The sequence below is a fragment of the Strigops habroptila genome, chromosome 10 (assembly GCF_004027225.2).
Source record: "Strigops habroptila isolate Jane chromosome 10, bStrHab1.2.pri, whole genome shotgun sequence".
In the NCBI taxonomy this organism is placed as follows: domain Eukaryota; kingdom Metazoa; phylum Chordata; class Aves; order Psittaciformes; family Psittacidae; genus Strigops; species Strigops habroptila.
Genome location: NC_046359.1, coordinates 15,104,056 through 15,119,671, shown reverse-complemented (window position 1 = coordinate 15,119,671; position 15,616 = coordinate 15,104,056). Strand labels below are relative to the sequence as shown.

The 15,616-nt window shown below is 38.6% G+C and overlaps 1 protein-coding gene across 2 annotated transcripts in view; it reads left to right on the top strand.

Moving 5' to 3' along the window:
• Nucleotides 1-15,616, top strand: part of PCNX2 (pecanex 2) — a 153,133-nt gene that overhangs the window by 40,417 nt on the left and 97,100 nt on the right. For both annotated transcript variants that reach the window (XR_003993465.1, XM_030499485.1), the window contains exons 11-15: nucleotides 1,024-1,177; nucleotides 1,276-1,308; nucleotides 8,251-8,422; nucleotides 13,379-13,489; nucleotides 15,121-15,212. Coding sequence is in view for 1 of the 2 variants with exons in the window: in XM_030499485.1 (XP_030355345.1) it covers nucleotides 1,024-1,177; nucleotides 1,276-1,308; nucleotides 8,251-8,422; nucleotides 13,379-13,489; nucleotides 15,121-15,212 (562 nt within the window). In the remaining variant the exon portion in view is untranslated. The remainder of the gene's footprint in view (nucleotides 1-1,023; nucleotides 1,178-1,275; nucleotides 1,309-8,250; nucleotides 8,423-13,378; nucleotides 13,490-15,120; nucleotides 15,213-15,616) is intronic.

Sequence of the window (15,616 nt, the reverse complement as noted above, 5' to 3'; positions counted from 1 at the left end):
AAAAAATTGGAGTGTTATTAGGAGGAGCTCTTTCAGCTGCTCTCTCTGTTCCAGGTCAGCTTTATTTGTTCAGAGAAAATTTCTTGTGTTGGCATCTCTCCTTTTTCTAGCCCCCAAGCTTCATTTGACATTGAATCTTCAGGTAATGTATAGTGACAACACAGCCAGTACCCTTTGCTAGTAGACCTCATGTGGTAATCTGCTGGACTACTAGGACTTTAAAACATGTTAGCGTACATACGTAATGGCTGCTGGCTGTCCTCTCTCTGCTATTGGGGGGGTCCTATGCCATGTATTTTAATGTGGGGTCCACATCAGAAACTTCAGATGAGTTTTATATGCTGCAGAAATCAGGCTGTATAGTCAGGGAGCTTAGGTCCAGAGCAGAGACTTATCTGTGGTGTCTTATCTCTCTGTTGGAGTCCCATGGAAAGCGTGTTCTGATAAACTCTTTTGTTATAGCTTGAATATTAACATTGTTATTTATCTCAGCTTCCATGTTCTAATAGAACAGATAGAACTAATGAAACATCAGATGACAAATTTGGTCTTTCATCTAATTCTCTGTTGTCAGATGTATATTTTTCAGTAACCGAATGCCTTATTTCCTTATTTAAATGTTGTTTGTTTGGGTGGTGGTGGGGGTTTGTTGGTTTTGGTTTGTTGGGGTTTTTTTTGTGGTTGGGTTTTTCTGGTTGCATGTTTGTGGGGTTTTTTTGTGGGTTTTTCTGTGCAATTATATTTGAGATGTAAGATGGGAGGGTGCTGGACTTCAGTGCATTGCCTTTTTTTCCTATACCTATTTTTTTCCTATTCCTATTTTAGCTATCATCGTGGATAAGGTCTTTGGCACGGCAGTGAAATAGTGTTGAACATGGAAATGTAGTTTTGGGAGCAAAACCTCAGATCCTATAAATTCTGAGAGCTCTAGCACTGATAGTTCATACCAGCTGCAAATGGACCTGCCTTGCTCTAACAAATATATAAATATTTATACTTCTCTTAACACTTTTATTCACATAGGACAGAAGACATAAAGGAGAATGTATTTGCTGTACTTCTAGTAGTTCTTGTTTCACTTCTTGGATTCCTGACTCTGAATCAAGGCTTCTGTAAAGACTTCTGGGTTCTGTTGTTCTGTCTTGTGATGGCCAGCTGCCAGTATTCTCTCCTAAAGGTAGGGACGAAGTTCATACCCAGTTGCTGAATTCTCTTCTAACTTTTGACAAAGACAAAATTCTGTAAGCAAACTCTTTTTTTCTGTTTGGTTTTTAGAGCGTTCAGCCTGATCCTGCTTCACCAATACATGTAAGTCTCAGCCAGTAGAACAAGTCTTTCTCCTTTATTGTCACTTGTGTACTGTGAAAAAGTTGGCTGTTCAGTGAAACACAGGTGTAAGTAGTTTGCTGTTCTATGTGATTTATGAAAATCAGCAAGGTGTTGTCTGTGATTTTAGACTTTGTACTATGTTTAATATATCTTAAGCTATTTGAATATATCACTGCTGTTAGAAAAGTGCTTTTTCTTTAAGCTAAAATATGCAGTAAAAACAAATGCCTCTGGAATAGTTTGCTGAAATTGAATCCTGTAGCATCAGAGAAGTCTTTTCTTTGCTTTCCTTTAGAAACAGTGACTGAAAACATCAGAATTTCCAGATTAGCAGCTCAGTCATTGGTTAGTTGGATCTCTAAATTTTTTTTTTTTTTTTTTTTTGAGATTAATTTGTTTTCTTAAATCTGGTATTGCAGATGTATTTCTCAACAGTATTATAAACTCATGGGTGCTTTCCCTTTGTTATAATGGCGTCACAATGATGACAACCACCTTGCAAAGAAACAGTTCCTCACCCAAGTCTGTCCTCATTATAGGACTGTTCAGGAGCATCATCCTACAACTGCAGCCTGACCCCTCCACATGTCAGTGTCTCAGTGTTTTTGATTTGCAGATCTTGGAAGCATTTCAGTGGTCACAAGGTCCCTTGCCTTCTTTTTACACTGGCTTAGTTGCTCACGCATCTTATTTAGCTTATTTAGTTTTTGAGGACTTCCTATCTTCCCTTAGAATTTGAAAACTGCCAGTCTGCTGGATCATTTCCCTTTGCCAGGGAGCAATTGGTTTTGTCAGTTTAGAGGTTAGATGTACAGGCTGAGCTTGAAATTGAGGTTATTACAAGTGTGTGCTACACATTTCACTGAGATGCATTTCAGAAGATTTTTAGTTTCTTTTCCATGCCAGTTATTATGGAGTGAACTTATGGTATTGTTGGTTACAATGCGTTCACAGGAAATATCTGTCTGCATAAAAAGTAGGGAAGGCTAATAGGCAGCAACTTATACATTGTAGGGTAATATTTTCAATACATGAAAGAAATATTTCTGCTTCAGTGAGAAGTTGTTTTTTGGGGGGACTAAAATAATATTGCTTGTTAGTTCAACTAGCACCTGTCCAGACATAATAAGGTGAACTGTAATGAAATAGTTTGCACTTATTCAGACATTAGTAATGTGTACATTTGTTTAAAGTGGGTGGCAAACAGTTTGATCAAATCTTCATTATGAACCTATCTAGCCCATGCTTTCTTATACTATTAGAGACAAGTAGCTAATGAAGTTAAAACTGAACATGTTTTGTGCAGAATCCAGGTTTGCATTTCAGACTCCCACAATATTGTCACAAGTTTTCTTCACAATATTGTATTCTGTAAGTCATGCAGAAGTCTAGCAAAGTAACACAAGGTGTATTCCCATCTTCCATATGCTTTCCTAAAACTTTTTCAGGGATGTTTCCTTGCAGACTTTTTGGTGCACAAGAGGAACTCCAATGGAAATAAAGTTCAGAGAGTTTTTCCACAGAGGGTTTTAAAGGTGGGAGGCATTATAGATCAAGTTCAAATAGAAGGCTATTTCTGCATCATATGTTTTTAACACGATAGATATTTGTAAACATTTGCTTGAGCTAGTAAGCACAAGAAAAATAGGACAAGTTGGTGAGAAAAAATACTCCATGTACTGTTTCATAATTCACGTGACTACATTAAAATGAGAGTAACACCTCTTGATATTAATGTAAGGATGCAGAATAGCAGAGGGATTAAAGAATGATCAGTACCATGTCCATGAATGAAAATGAAAATGCAGATGAGATTTTTCAATGTGTAACAAACCATCACGAGCCATAAATTTGCACATGGAATTAATTTCTGTTCTTGGATCCATGAGTGGCTGCTAATGCCTTATGTTTTCCATGCCCGCCAAGGAGGTTCCAAACTTCTTCCCTATCTCTTACAAGCAGACTTTGTTACTGTTTGATGTGACTTTGTCAACCCTAGCCTATACTGTTTTGAAAGACTCTACTTTAAAATGCTATCCAGTTAATTCAGAAAACACAGTGCCTAGCGATGCGTAAGCTTTAGTTCCGAACTCCTTCCGAGCCACAGTGTATTCACTTCCTGGTGTTGAGGAAGAGCTGGCTAACCAGACCCTACAAAGTCTGGTAGTCTGGTACAATTCTAATAGAGATAAGATTACTTCTTGCCCCGACCCCATACCATGCTGTGACAGATAGGGTCTCAGAGTTGAATGCTGTGTATTGTCTGTGTACTGTCACTGTGGCAAGGGATGAGTTTCAGTATATAAAGAAGAACCTATCTAACTCAGCTAACGTTTTGAATTTTATATTCATTTATACTCATTGATTTGTGGTAATAGTTCTGTTCTGATTAGCTTTAGTGTTTTAAGTTGGAACTTCCCAGGTTCTACAGCTAATGCTGGCCACTGGTTTTTATTGTAGCTGCAGGTTTAGTACTGTTGCCTGCTACAAGACAGGAGCCTAATTTTCCTGTCAGCCTGTACTTTAGCCTTTCTAGTTTTGGAGGTGGTGGCCTTTAGTTGCTGTTCACACAGAGGTATGTGGTTCTGGGATCAGGAAATTCTGGAACAGTCTCCTCACTGGAGTGGTGGGGAGAAGAAAATAAAATTCATCCCAAGTGTGAGTTTTATTTTATCAACAGCAGAATATATAAGGCGAAGTGCCAGTTACTGCGGTGTATTGAATTCAGATATGCAAGAGATCCTTGTCCTGTGCATTGCAAGGTTTTAGACAAGTGGCTTTGACTGAAGAGTTTCTTAATACTGGCTAGAGGCAGCAGCAGATTAGGCAATAAAGATAGTGTCTGTAGTAAATGGGTATATAGGAGGATCATAAAAGCTTGTCTGTAAGTACCTCATAAGACACCTGATTAGCTCAGAATCTAGCTCAGGTTTACGAAGGCATTTGAGCTTTGAAAGATTGCAGTCATGCTCTTAATAAGATTCACAGAATCACTTGCATAACTTCATTGTCTCAGTCCCATTACCTGCCGTAGCAGTAGGCAGTTTCATAAATCCCATAAGGCACTTAAAATGTATTTTTAATTTGTCCCTGTAAGGTTTTCTGTAGAACTGAGCGCACACACTTTTCTTTTTATGTAACGCCTTTTGTCTTTTTCCTCTTGCATGTGTGCACCCACAAGCAAAAAAATCATTAGATCTATCTGAGATTCCCCCATCAAAATGCCTTGCAGTCAAAAGTGCTATTTTACTAAATGGAAGTGTTTGTGAAATTATTCTAGCTTTGTTGAAAATCTTAATATTTTTATCAAAATACAAGATGCACCAGTGCTGTGTTTGTAGGATGCGAATATGTTTCTGAAACATTCATTGGAAACACGGACCTGAAAAAATCAGTGACATTTTTTGGCAGACTTAGAGAAAGGAAGAGTTTTCACTGAAATTTTTATTAGCAGAGAAAAAATGCTTGTTCAACAAATGAGATGTAAAATACAGAAGGAATCTTGCTTTATTATTTAGATTCTTCTGAAGAATGCAGAGTAGAGTAGTTTCACCAAGATGAAATCTCTTTTGCATGTCAAAATTTGATGAATTTGTCTAGTAGAACAAAATGAGCCCTTAACAGCTAAAATATTTTAAGTTGCACTGCCACATGCCCATGAAGGGCTGCCTAGCTTGGCCTGTCAGTGGCAGGCACAAGAGAGCTTCACTGCTTTTCCTTTGTTTCTAAAACCTTGGAAAGAGAGAATGTAATGTCCATCCACTGGCTATGGCTTTCAGGAGATGATGCACCATCCCAGTGATTCTCTTTCTCCTAGAAGGTGTGTGCTGTCAGCCTCAAACTAATCCTATCCCAAATTATCCACTCACACAAGCGATGTAGATGCCACCGTAATACAACACTAATACCCTCAGCCATTCCCCTTTCTTGTGTTGCCTGTTCCCCAGATGTGGGTACTGGGGTATTTGTTGTGCTCTGGGAAACTCATTCAGCTCCAGCACACCTCAAGCAGTGTGACAGCTGTGCAGCCAGTGTCTTTCTGGGTGCACTGCTGCTGCATTGCTTTGCTTCTGTTGATCTGATAGTAGGCATGATTTCTTGTTCAGGATTCTGTCTCATTCCCCACTGCCACCTGAAAAATAGGGAAGGTTGTATTTGCTCACATTTTACTATGTTCAGACAGACATTGAAAGCTTCTTCCTCAATCCTAACAAGCGTTATTGATATTAGCATGGTAAATGTGATTTAGTTAGTACATAATAGAATAGACTGTTTCTGTTGGAAGGGATGATCGTCTAGTCCAACCGTCTGACCAATTCAGGGCTGACAGAAAGTTAAACTGTGTTAAAGGCGTTGTCCAAATGCCACTTAAACACTGACAGACTTGGGGCATTGATCACTTCTCTAGGAAGCCTGTTCTGGTGTTTGACTGCTCTCTCGGTAAAGAAATGATTCCTAATGTCCAGTCTAAACCTCCCCTGGTGCAGCTTTGAACCATTCCCATATGTCCTGTCACTGGATCCCAGGAAGAAGAGATCAGCACCTCGGTCTCCACTTCCTCTCCTCTGGAAGCTGTAGAGAGCAATGAGCTCATCCCTCAGCTTCCTCCTCTCCAAACTAGACAAGCCCAAAGTCCTCAGCTAAGCACCAGCTCTGTTGCCCTCCTCTGGACACATTCAAGGACCTTCACATCCTTCTTAAATTGTGGGACCCAGAAGTGCACGTAGTACTCAAGGTGAGGTTGCACCAATGCTGAATACAGTGGGATCACCACCTGTTCTGACCGGCTGTTTGTGCTGTGTTGGTGCACCCCAGGATTCAGTTTGCCCTCTTGGCTGCTGGGGCACACTGCTGACTCGCACTAAGCCTGCTGCTGACCAGTACCCCAGATCCCTTTCCTCAGAGCTGCTCTCCAGCCACTCATCTCCCAGTTTAATGCACGTGCCCAGTGTTACTCTGTCCTAGGTGCAGAATCTGGCATTTCAACTTGCTAGATTTCATCCCATTAATCACAGCCCAATGCTCCTATCTATCTAGATACCCTGCAAGGCTTCCTGTCCCTCAAGAGTCAACAGCACCTCCCAGTTTAGTATCACCAGCAAACTTGCTAATGGTACATTCAACTCATGCATCCAGATGGTTGATAAATACCATGTGGTTGATAAATTGAATGGAACAGGCCCTTGGATTGAGCCTGAGGAGCATCGCTGGTGAGTGGTCGCCAGCGAGGTGTAGCCCCATTTACTGCAACACTGTGAGCTCTGCCCTTCAGCCAGTTCTTCACCCAGCACTTCCTGAACTACTTTAAGAGTTAAATATACACTGTAAACATAATTGAGTATGTCAGTGTTCTGCTTGGAACTGAAAGGTGTATGGAGCTAAACCTCTGGACTTAGTCATCAACCCAATCTCATCCAATGGCCTTCAAATAATTACCAGGCAAAGATAAAACCTGGGCTCCATAATTCAAGAGACAAGACAGGAATGTAACATCGTGATAAAAGACTTTGGTCTGCAGTGCACATCAGGATATAAATCATTAAGCAATTGTTTAGGTGCAGTATTTACTGGTTTCTTTTCCGAAGGTTCATCTCATATTTAAGATAAAAGAACTGACATTTGAAACCAGCCAGAAAATAATATTCAAGTGATTTTTTTTTTTTTTTTTTTTTTTTGAAAAAGGTCAGATTCTTATCTGTATAATCTTCCTTTGATTATTTCATGGACATGTGTCCTATGTTAAAATACAAAAAGGAAAAAAAGCATTAGTGAAATTGAAACTGATTGAACAGCTAGGATTTGTGAGTCCGACTTGATTCATATTCTATGGATGTGAGGTACAGTATTAGCCCGCTAATTCCCTGCAATCTGCCAGCTTGTTAACTGATTGATCCCAAAAGAGAGAACAGATCAGTTAATAGCAATGCTAACTTACGAGCTTGGCTGGCAGCCAAACAAATACAAATCAGTAAGACTCAAAAAAGAAATACATTTTATTATACTCGCTTAAATTACATGCTAGAAATAAGAATGGTTTTGCAGCAGCTTCATGCAAGGCAAACTTGAATCTTTGTCACTTTGCTCCTGGCCTTTCACACTCAAGGAATCTTTTGACTCACCAGCATTTAAAATGTCTTCTTTACCAGGAGAACTATTAAGATTTTTCTTAAATGTCTATTATTCTCCATGGCCCACAGCCCCACAGCAGTGTTTTGTAGGATTAGTGCAAATCAGTCGTGTGAGAGATGTGTATGAAAGATGTAAAATAAGGATCCTTCTGTATATTATTTCCTTTGGATCGTCATTTCAAAGCACTGCATGAAAGAGAGATCAGAAATTGCTGATGTGTCAGCCCCCTTCAGGAAGGACACTGATTTGCTGTCAAGTGGTTCAAATCAACAGAAAAAAATTGAACTGTATTGGTGGAAGAAATCAATCCCCATGCCTCACAATGCACCCTGGAGGTGCTTTACTATATTTTTAGTTCCAGGGATGAAATTAAAAATTAATTTAAGTCTCATAAAGTTAAAAAAAAAAAAAAGAAAAAGAAAGGCCAAGCTACCTGAGTAAACATTCATTAAAATAAAAATAATATAGATGTTCAAATAGATTGCAGGATTTTTTTTCTCCACGGAAAATTACGACTTCTGCAATTAGTGTGTTTGGAAAGGTCCAGAAAGTTAGATTTTTCAAAAGCATAAATGATTGCTGGAGTTAATCTTAACTGCTTTTTGTGCCTTTTGAAAGTCTCCTCTGGAGAAGATAAAATACCTTGTAACATTTTTATTATTAATTAGTGTGTATAAGTCTTTAAAATATTTTTCTTCCTCCTGACCCTCTCTCCAGTTCAATGCAATGCATGCACTAGGTGAATGAATACAAAATTCAAACACTTCTTTCTTTGACTTTTTTTTTTTCCAGGGGCACAATAAAATCATAATCTACAGCAGACCTGTATATTTTTGTATATTATGTGGCCTTATTTTGCTGCTAGATGCTGGATCTAAAGACACAAATCCTCCAGTTTATACCATGTATGGCTTGAAGCTCTTTTCGCCTAGATCTCTCCAGTCAGCCAGAGACCATGTAATAGGTGAGTCAATGTTTTTCCTAGGACCGTAAAAATGAATTGAGTGTTAGCCAGGGAAGTCTGTGTTTTCCCATGCTGGCAATCAAATGCATGTTATGGAGGCACAACTCTAAGTCAAATTGATAGAAACATTTGGAATGACTTAAGATGAGGGGGTCAGGGGACGGCTGGCAACCTTCTCTTATGTAAAAAGAGTTCTTAATGAAATGAGGCTCATAGACAAGTCTCTACAGAAAACTAAAAGTCACTGATGTTATTAGCAAAAGACATCATCTGTGAGATGCAGTTAATCTTTGTAAAGACTTGTCTGTGCAGGGCAGTTACTGTGGAATAAGCTAAGTTTTAAATGTAATGCCTAGAAGGTAATCCATGCCAAGTCCTCAAATGGACATACTTCCACTCATGAGGAATGTGCTTTTTCTAGGTTTAGTTTAATCTTGCTGCCCATGTGATGAGTTAGTGTGGAGCAGCCACTTCACAGCAGCTCTTCCAACCTGTTTCCTTCTGGAATCACATTCTGGGGTGGCTGAGGATGTTCAGATATTGCCCTAAAATGGGACTGGTGATCCTTTGGCACTAATTTTGAGTGGCCACAACTGGAAATACTCCATTCTATCAGGACACTTCTTCTTGTGACACACTTGCAGTCTGTAACTGTAATGCTGCTCTAGTTGTGTCACAGATACGAGTGCTGAACTGGACTCAGGTCAAGTAGTGCCACACTGTTTGGTATGAAATAGAAAAGTTTAAGTTTACTGTAAAAGTTATGAAAACTTCCCTGTGTCGTAGTGTACCACAGATGACCTGTTGGTTTGTGAATTTGGAACCAGGAAAGACTACTGTAGTAGAGGAAAAATTCTGTGGTATGAAGTGTATGACCTTTGAGGTCTTTGTTCACCTGTGACTGTTGTACTTGTTTTTTCCTATACTCAAGTCAGGCTATTACTGCCTGAAAGGCATACAATTTTAAGGAAAGCATTCTGGTCCTTTATATGGGTTCATTGACTCCCAATTCTTCTCACCAGAAACAGGGGAATAATGAAGACCTGCAGCTCACTTATTTTCATTAGCTTCTTTCATTATTTTCCTTTGGTCTCATTGAAGTTTCTTCTTACATCTTTTTTTCTCTGCCTGTCAAAGGTGAACAGTAAAAATGCTGATAAATAATTCAACAGGAATCTTAAATGACACTTGGGATAGAGATAAATGAAAAACTATAGCAACCAGTATAAGAAAACAAAGTGTGGTTATAAATGTGCTAATTTTGGGTGGCCTCAACAGAGATAGGTAGAGCAGGTTCTTGAAAGATCCTGGAGGGCATGGGGGAGAACGGAAATACAGGCTTATCTCCCCAGCTGGTATCTGTTCAGCAAGAGGTGGGGAAGAAACCATTTCCCTTTGCTTGTTCCCAGTTCTTATTTTGCCATGGTGTATTTCTTCAAGTGATGTTTGGTGCCGTACTTTGGCTAGTCCTTGCTTCGTCTCTATGGGAGTCCCAGCTTCTGGCTGCTGTGAATCCTTGCAGGTGCTCACAGTGCAGATACTTCTCTAAACAATGGCAGTCTGCCGTCCTCCAGCATCTTCCTGCACTGAGAACAGATTCGCTTAGGCATTGAAGGTATAGAAGTATTTGTTTTAGGCAATAAAATCAGGAGGGAAGTTGACACTGCTGAATACCAATGAAGTGTTGCTATTGTTTTGCAGTTTTACTCATCTAATGGGTATTTTTGGTATCTCTTTATTGTTCTGTCATCATACGGTGACTTTTTAATTTATATTTTACTCATAATTTATTGTAGTATTCAGAGTTGATATGTTGGGAAGTCAAAGGATTTTTGATAATACATTACAAATACTGAGGAAAGAAAAAGTCTTCTATTTCAGGTGTTTACTACATACAGTAAGAAGCTAAAGTAATAGAAATCATGTAAAGGATTTACTAGGGAACTAGTGTGATGCTGCATGGCATACTATGATAAAAGTCTTGAAAAAAATGTTATTAAAAAAAATTAGTGAAAATTTGTTAGATGTGTAACCTAATTACTTAAGAAATAGGGCTTTTAACAGGCCCATTTCTTTGCAACTAATCTATTTAGGATCTGATTCTGTTTTATTTAAAATTGATGGTGGTTCTGCTATTGATTTATATTGTTTGGGGGATCACAGCTTTAATTCCAACTATGGTTTTCATCTTGACTTCCTTATTTCAGTTGATCTTTTTGCTAGATTAACATATATAATGTAAGTAAGGGCACACACAGAGCCAACCTTACTCGCTGGGTGCTACAGGTGTGGTTAGTGACAAAAGCAGTTACCCACTCAGTCTATGACAGTCTTTGTGGTGAAACTATTTAAGCATTAGACTGGCAAGTGAAGTTATTTGGCAGACATTTCAGAAGAGTAAGTATGAGGTGATAGCAAAATTTTGTGATAGCAAGTCCTCTGCCTGCTACTTTCAGCAATGATAGAGCTTCTGTTAGGGGAAGAAAGCCTCTAAGAGTGTTATCCTCTGGTATGTTTAGGAGGCAGAGAACAAGACAACTATTTCTCACTGAAATAATACTTGCCCCACACACCACCCTGTGAAAAAGTATTTATTATTACACAGCAAATGGACTAGTACCCAGATAGATATTAAAAATAAAAAATCTAAATTTCTAAAATGTTTGCACTGACATTGCCACTGAATTTCCATTCTACATGTCTTGAAAGACCCAAAATTTCCAAAGTCAAAATTTGTGTTTCACTCCTTCACTTACCTAGTAGAGGAAACGTTATTTAGAGGAAACCTTCCAACTGCAGTGTTAAACGCTAGAAGCTCACATGAGCGTCTCTTAGTGGTCCAGCTCTTCTAGGTGTTTTTCTGTATGGAAATGTGTGATGTTTAAACAAATTCTCTCTGTAATTCATAATGCAATTCCAACTAATTAATCAGCTACTTGTATCATCTGCTTGCCACAAGGGAAACTACTGCTCTTTAATTCAATCCTTTTGTAAGTGGCAACTGTTTGTTTTCCTCTCTGGCATGCTTTTTGTGCAGGATGAGATAAACAAAGCTATATTAGCTAAAGAAGTTGGTAGGATTATTCAAGGTATTAATAGAGAGAGGGTGAGGTGAGGACATTGCTGTAGTGAAACAACTTTTCTCTTGTTTACATTCACACCTATATATTTTGGTCTATTGACAGGACAATGTCTCTGGTCTTATCCTTCCTTCCCTTGCCCTTATTCAGCTTTCTCTGAGGTTGCTACAGCAAAGGCAGCCATTTAGACTGTCAGTCAGTAGTCTAAGATGAGTTCTGACAGTTCTGCAAATCCTTTGCCCAGGGAACAAGATCTCCTGTGAGTTTCAGGAGTGAGGTTTAGGGGATAGTTGATCCTATGGTGAGACCCCATGACCTTCTCGGCAGTTTGCTGACATGCCTGATTGTCTTCAAGAGTGGCCCTTGCTTGGTTTGGTGGAATATCTAAAATAAGAACAGATTAGTAAAGGAGATTAATAATAGTATTTGCATGTGAAAGATTGAGAAGATGGTGTTTCCTCATGTTCATGTATGTACAGTTTGTGCCAGCCGCAGGAAGTCATGATGAAGGGTGCCATTGTGAATTCAAGTAGGCTTAAGTGAGACCTGTCTGGGTTTAACACTTGAGTATGTCATTTTTTCTCCCATGTTTGTCTTCCTCAGCAAGATTTACAATGTTAGATAGCAGTAGTGTACAATATGATGAAGATAAAAGCTGTCAGATCAAACTTGGTGTATTGTTTTATTTTAGCACAAGATGCATTAGTAAGAGGAGCTGCGATTAAACTTGAAATTAGCATTCAACAAAGAACACAAATACTATTGTTACCTTCTTAAAATTCGACTGGAGTGGGAAGGGGAATAAATTGTACTAGTGATTTGTTTAATTTGCTTTTTATGAGAATGAATAGGAGGAAACTAGAGTCTTCCTGGCATGTAAACTAATACATACTTGTTTACAAGGAAGGGTGGCTGACACACATCTCTTTCCTTCACCATGCAGAACATTCTGGTACTAGTATACAATGAAGCAGTAAGAATATGATTAAACATGTGTGTGTGTCCTTGAAAGTCAACAGTATCATTGACTTGGGTCAAGGGTGCAGTTAGATGCTTTGCTGGACAACTGTGTGTAGCATTATTAGGGTGAAGCTGAGATTATATGGATGGGAAGGAGGAGTGGTTGGAAACGAACAGAACGTGACTAGTAGCACAACTACCTGAATTATGACTCCTGCTTTTCCTTTTCTGTAAAATTTAAATTAGCATTTCTACTTAGAAAGGAACTATGTAAAGATGTCAGACTGGGGTTCTCTACTGAATTTAATGTTTTTTCACTACTGCAAAGTCAAGGTCTATCCTGTTTAGAAGCCGGGGAACTATTCTGGAGAAGTTTCACTATAGGTTGGTCCCATTTTTACATGCTGCTTTAAGTGTAGTCTGTTGATTGCTAGCAGAGGCAGGATACTGTGATAGCCAAGATACTTCAGATCTTAGCCGTGAAAGTATTTTTTGTTTGTTTATACTGAATTGTTATACCTGTACTTGAACCAACTCAGATTCAAGGCGGAAGTTCCAAAGTCTGCAAATTAAAATTTCTGTGCTTTAAATAGAAAAAATATAACTTGGAAAGTATATGAGAAGCTGTGAAGAGGTTATGTAAAGCTAATTTTCTTTGCCACTGATTTTATCCAAAATAAAGCTTAAAGTTAACCTCTGAGCTTTAGTTTCTCACATGTAATATCATAATTTATTTTGAATACATGAGAAGGGAAGTGTAATCATTGCTGGTAAGGTTGAGATATGCCCACTTGAATAATCTCCAGAATTTATCGCAACAACTTTTCATTCCGGTATGATGCATGTTTCTGTTCTCCATACATTGTGATGTATGACTGCGTTCTAATATACATCTTTTCTTTTTTTTTTTCTTTAGTATTTTTATATTGCTTTCCTGCAATTTCTCTTCTTGGTCTTTTCCCTCAAATCAACACCTTTTGTATATATCTTTTGGAGCAAATAGACATGCTGCTTTTTGGTGGTTCTGGTAAGTATCCAGTTGCAGCCTGAGCTGTCCCTTTCTGGATTTATAAACTTAGACTGGAGTATATTATTGCATGTTTTAAAGCACAGTGCATGTTAAAGCTCAAACAGCTAATGGTATTTATGTAACAGTGGGGTCAATACTAATAAGAGCCCCTTGATTTGATTTCTTTTTTCTTTTGAAAAGTTGTATACAAGTTGTGCTATAGGCTGCAGATTGTGGTTGACACTGAAGAGCTCTTTCCTGGCATGTCTGATGTGAATCTTTACTATATTAACAAAAAAAAAAAAAAAAAAAAAAAAAAAAAAAGGAGAAAAACTTCTAATTACCTTTTTAAAACTCCATTTAAAAAATAAAATAATAATTAAAAAAAAATGCATTGTTCCGTAGTGAGGCATGTTCATAAGATGTTGGATGTGTGATTTTTTTATTTGATGTTATTTCAGTCAGAGATTAAACAAGGCCCATGAGAGATGATACGTAGGGTTTTTTTGTTGGTAGTAGTGGGTTTTGTTTTTCATTATAGCTGAAGTAACAGAGGTGGTTGGGATGCATCTACACTGTCATCTTGGCTTGGATCAGAAACAGACTTCCTCCTTGTTCTCACTTACGGCATGTTTTGCAACATGGAACAGTGTTAGAGTAGGCAAACTGGATTCCATTTGGATGAAGCTCAAAAGAAAGGTGCGCTGTAAGGGTGCACCTACTGCACTCCAAACACTAATGAGCACTGTGGGGCCTGACTAGAGACATTCTGCAGTAAGGCAGCTCAGACATATATATCATGGATACGACATTCTCAGCACTTTTACTCCCACACACCCTTGCTTACTGCATGATTCTGCTTGCTACTCTAGATGTAGCCTTTGGCAAGTGGTTAAAACTAGTACAGATGATATGGGTGTTCTTTGCTTTTTGTCTCAAATACCATAGCATACCTGGAGGAAGTATTGTGTTGGATAAAGTCCTCATCCTATAAATAATGATGTTTCCAGTATATGTTGAACCCTAATTAGAGAGTGGTTTTGCAGCCCTTATGTCTCTATTGTTGAGACTGCTGAACTCTTAATTCGGTCTGACAGCTTTTCCTACCCTGCTTCTGGAAGCTCTCAAAGGAGGTTATAGCAAGAGATCAGCTGGCATCCTTCTCTCTCCCTTTAAGTTTGTTTATGCATCTTAATATAGTGCAAATCATGGCTCACCAAGCAAGTTAGGATGCTTTTAGATGATGCCAGAGCCTGGGTCTCAGGAGAGCAAAGGGAAAGAGGAAAACTCCACATGGAATTTGACTACAAAATTACCAGTTTGTAGAGCACTTCATTCCTCCTTGGTAGCAATATGAAGACATATACTAATATTTTAACAAAAAAAGTTCAGTACAAAAAGCAATAGTGTGGGATCTCAGGTCAACTGAAAACATGTGGGGTACAGTGGCACCAGGCTTTCAGTCTTCGCTGTAAACACTTTAGTGAGCTTATTTGGGGTATTCAAGGTATTCTCTCAACAACCAGCTTTATGATATCTGATTGTAATCTCTATACCTCTTGTGATGCAAGAGCTGTTTCATTTTTTTATTTTGATTGCACTTTCTTATTTAGGAAGAAATTAACTAACATGTAATGTCTATATTTCAGCTGCTGCTGGGTTTGTATCTGCACTATACAGCATTTCCAGAAGTTTTGTGGTTCTCATTGTTCTATATGCTTTCTGCTTCAGTGCAGTAAAGGTAAGCCAGAAAAACACCACTGTAAAAATTCAAAACTTCAAGCTTAAAATTCATATAATCCAGGGAGACCAGCATTGTTTGGTGCTACATTGTCATTGTTGCCTATTAAAATAGGCTTCACCAGCCATGCTTCAAGTTCTGCCTGTTAACTGCACTGAATTAGGTTGAAACTGTAGTAGCAATACTGGAATGAACATGTCTAATACCTGTGACAGTGTGCCACTTACATAAATCAGCCTGAAATGATACATTGAATTTCCCCTACAAAGAGTAACAGCAGCTGGGCTTAAAAAGCTGCAACTCCTGTTGACCAGTATAAGCCAGGCTGGTTTTGGTCATTTTTGTGAGACCCCACTTGGAGCACTGTGTGCAGTTCTGGTGTCCTCAACAAAAGAAGGACATGG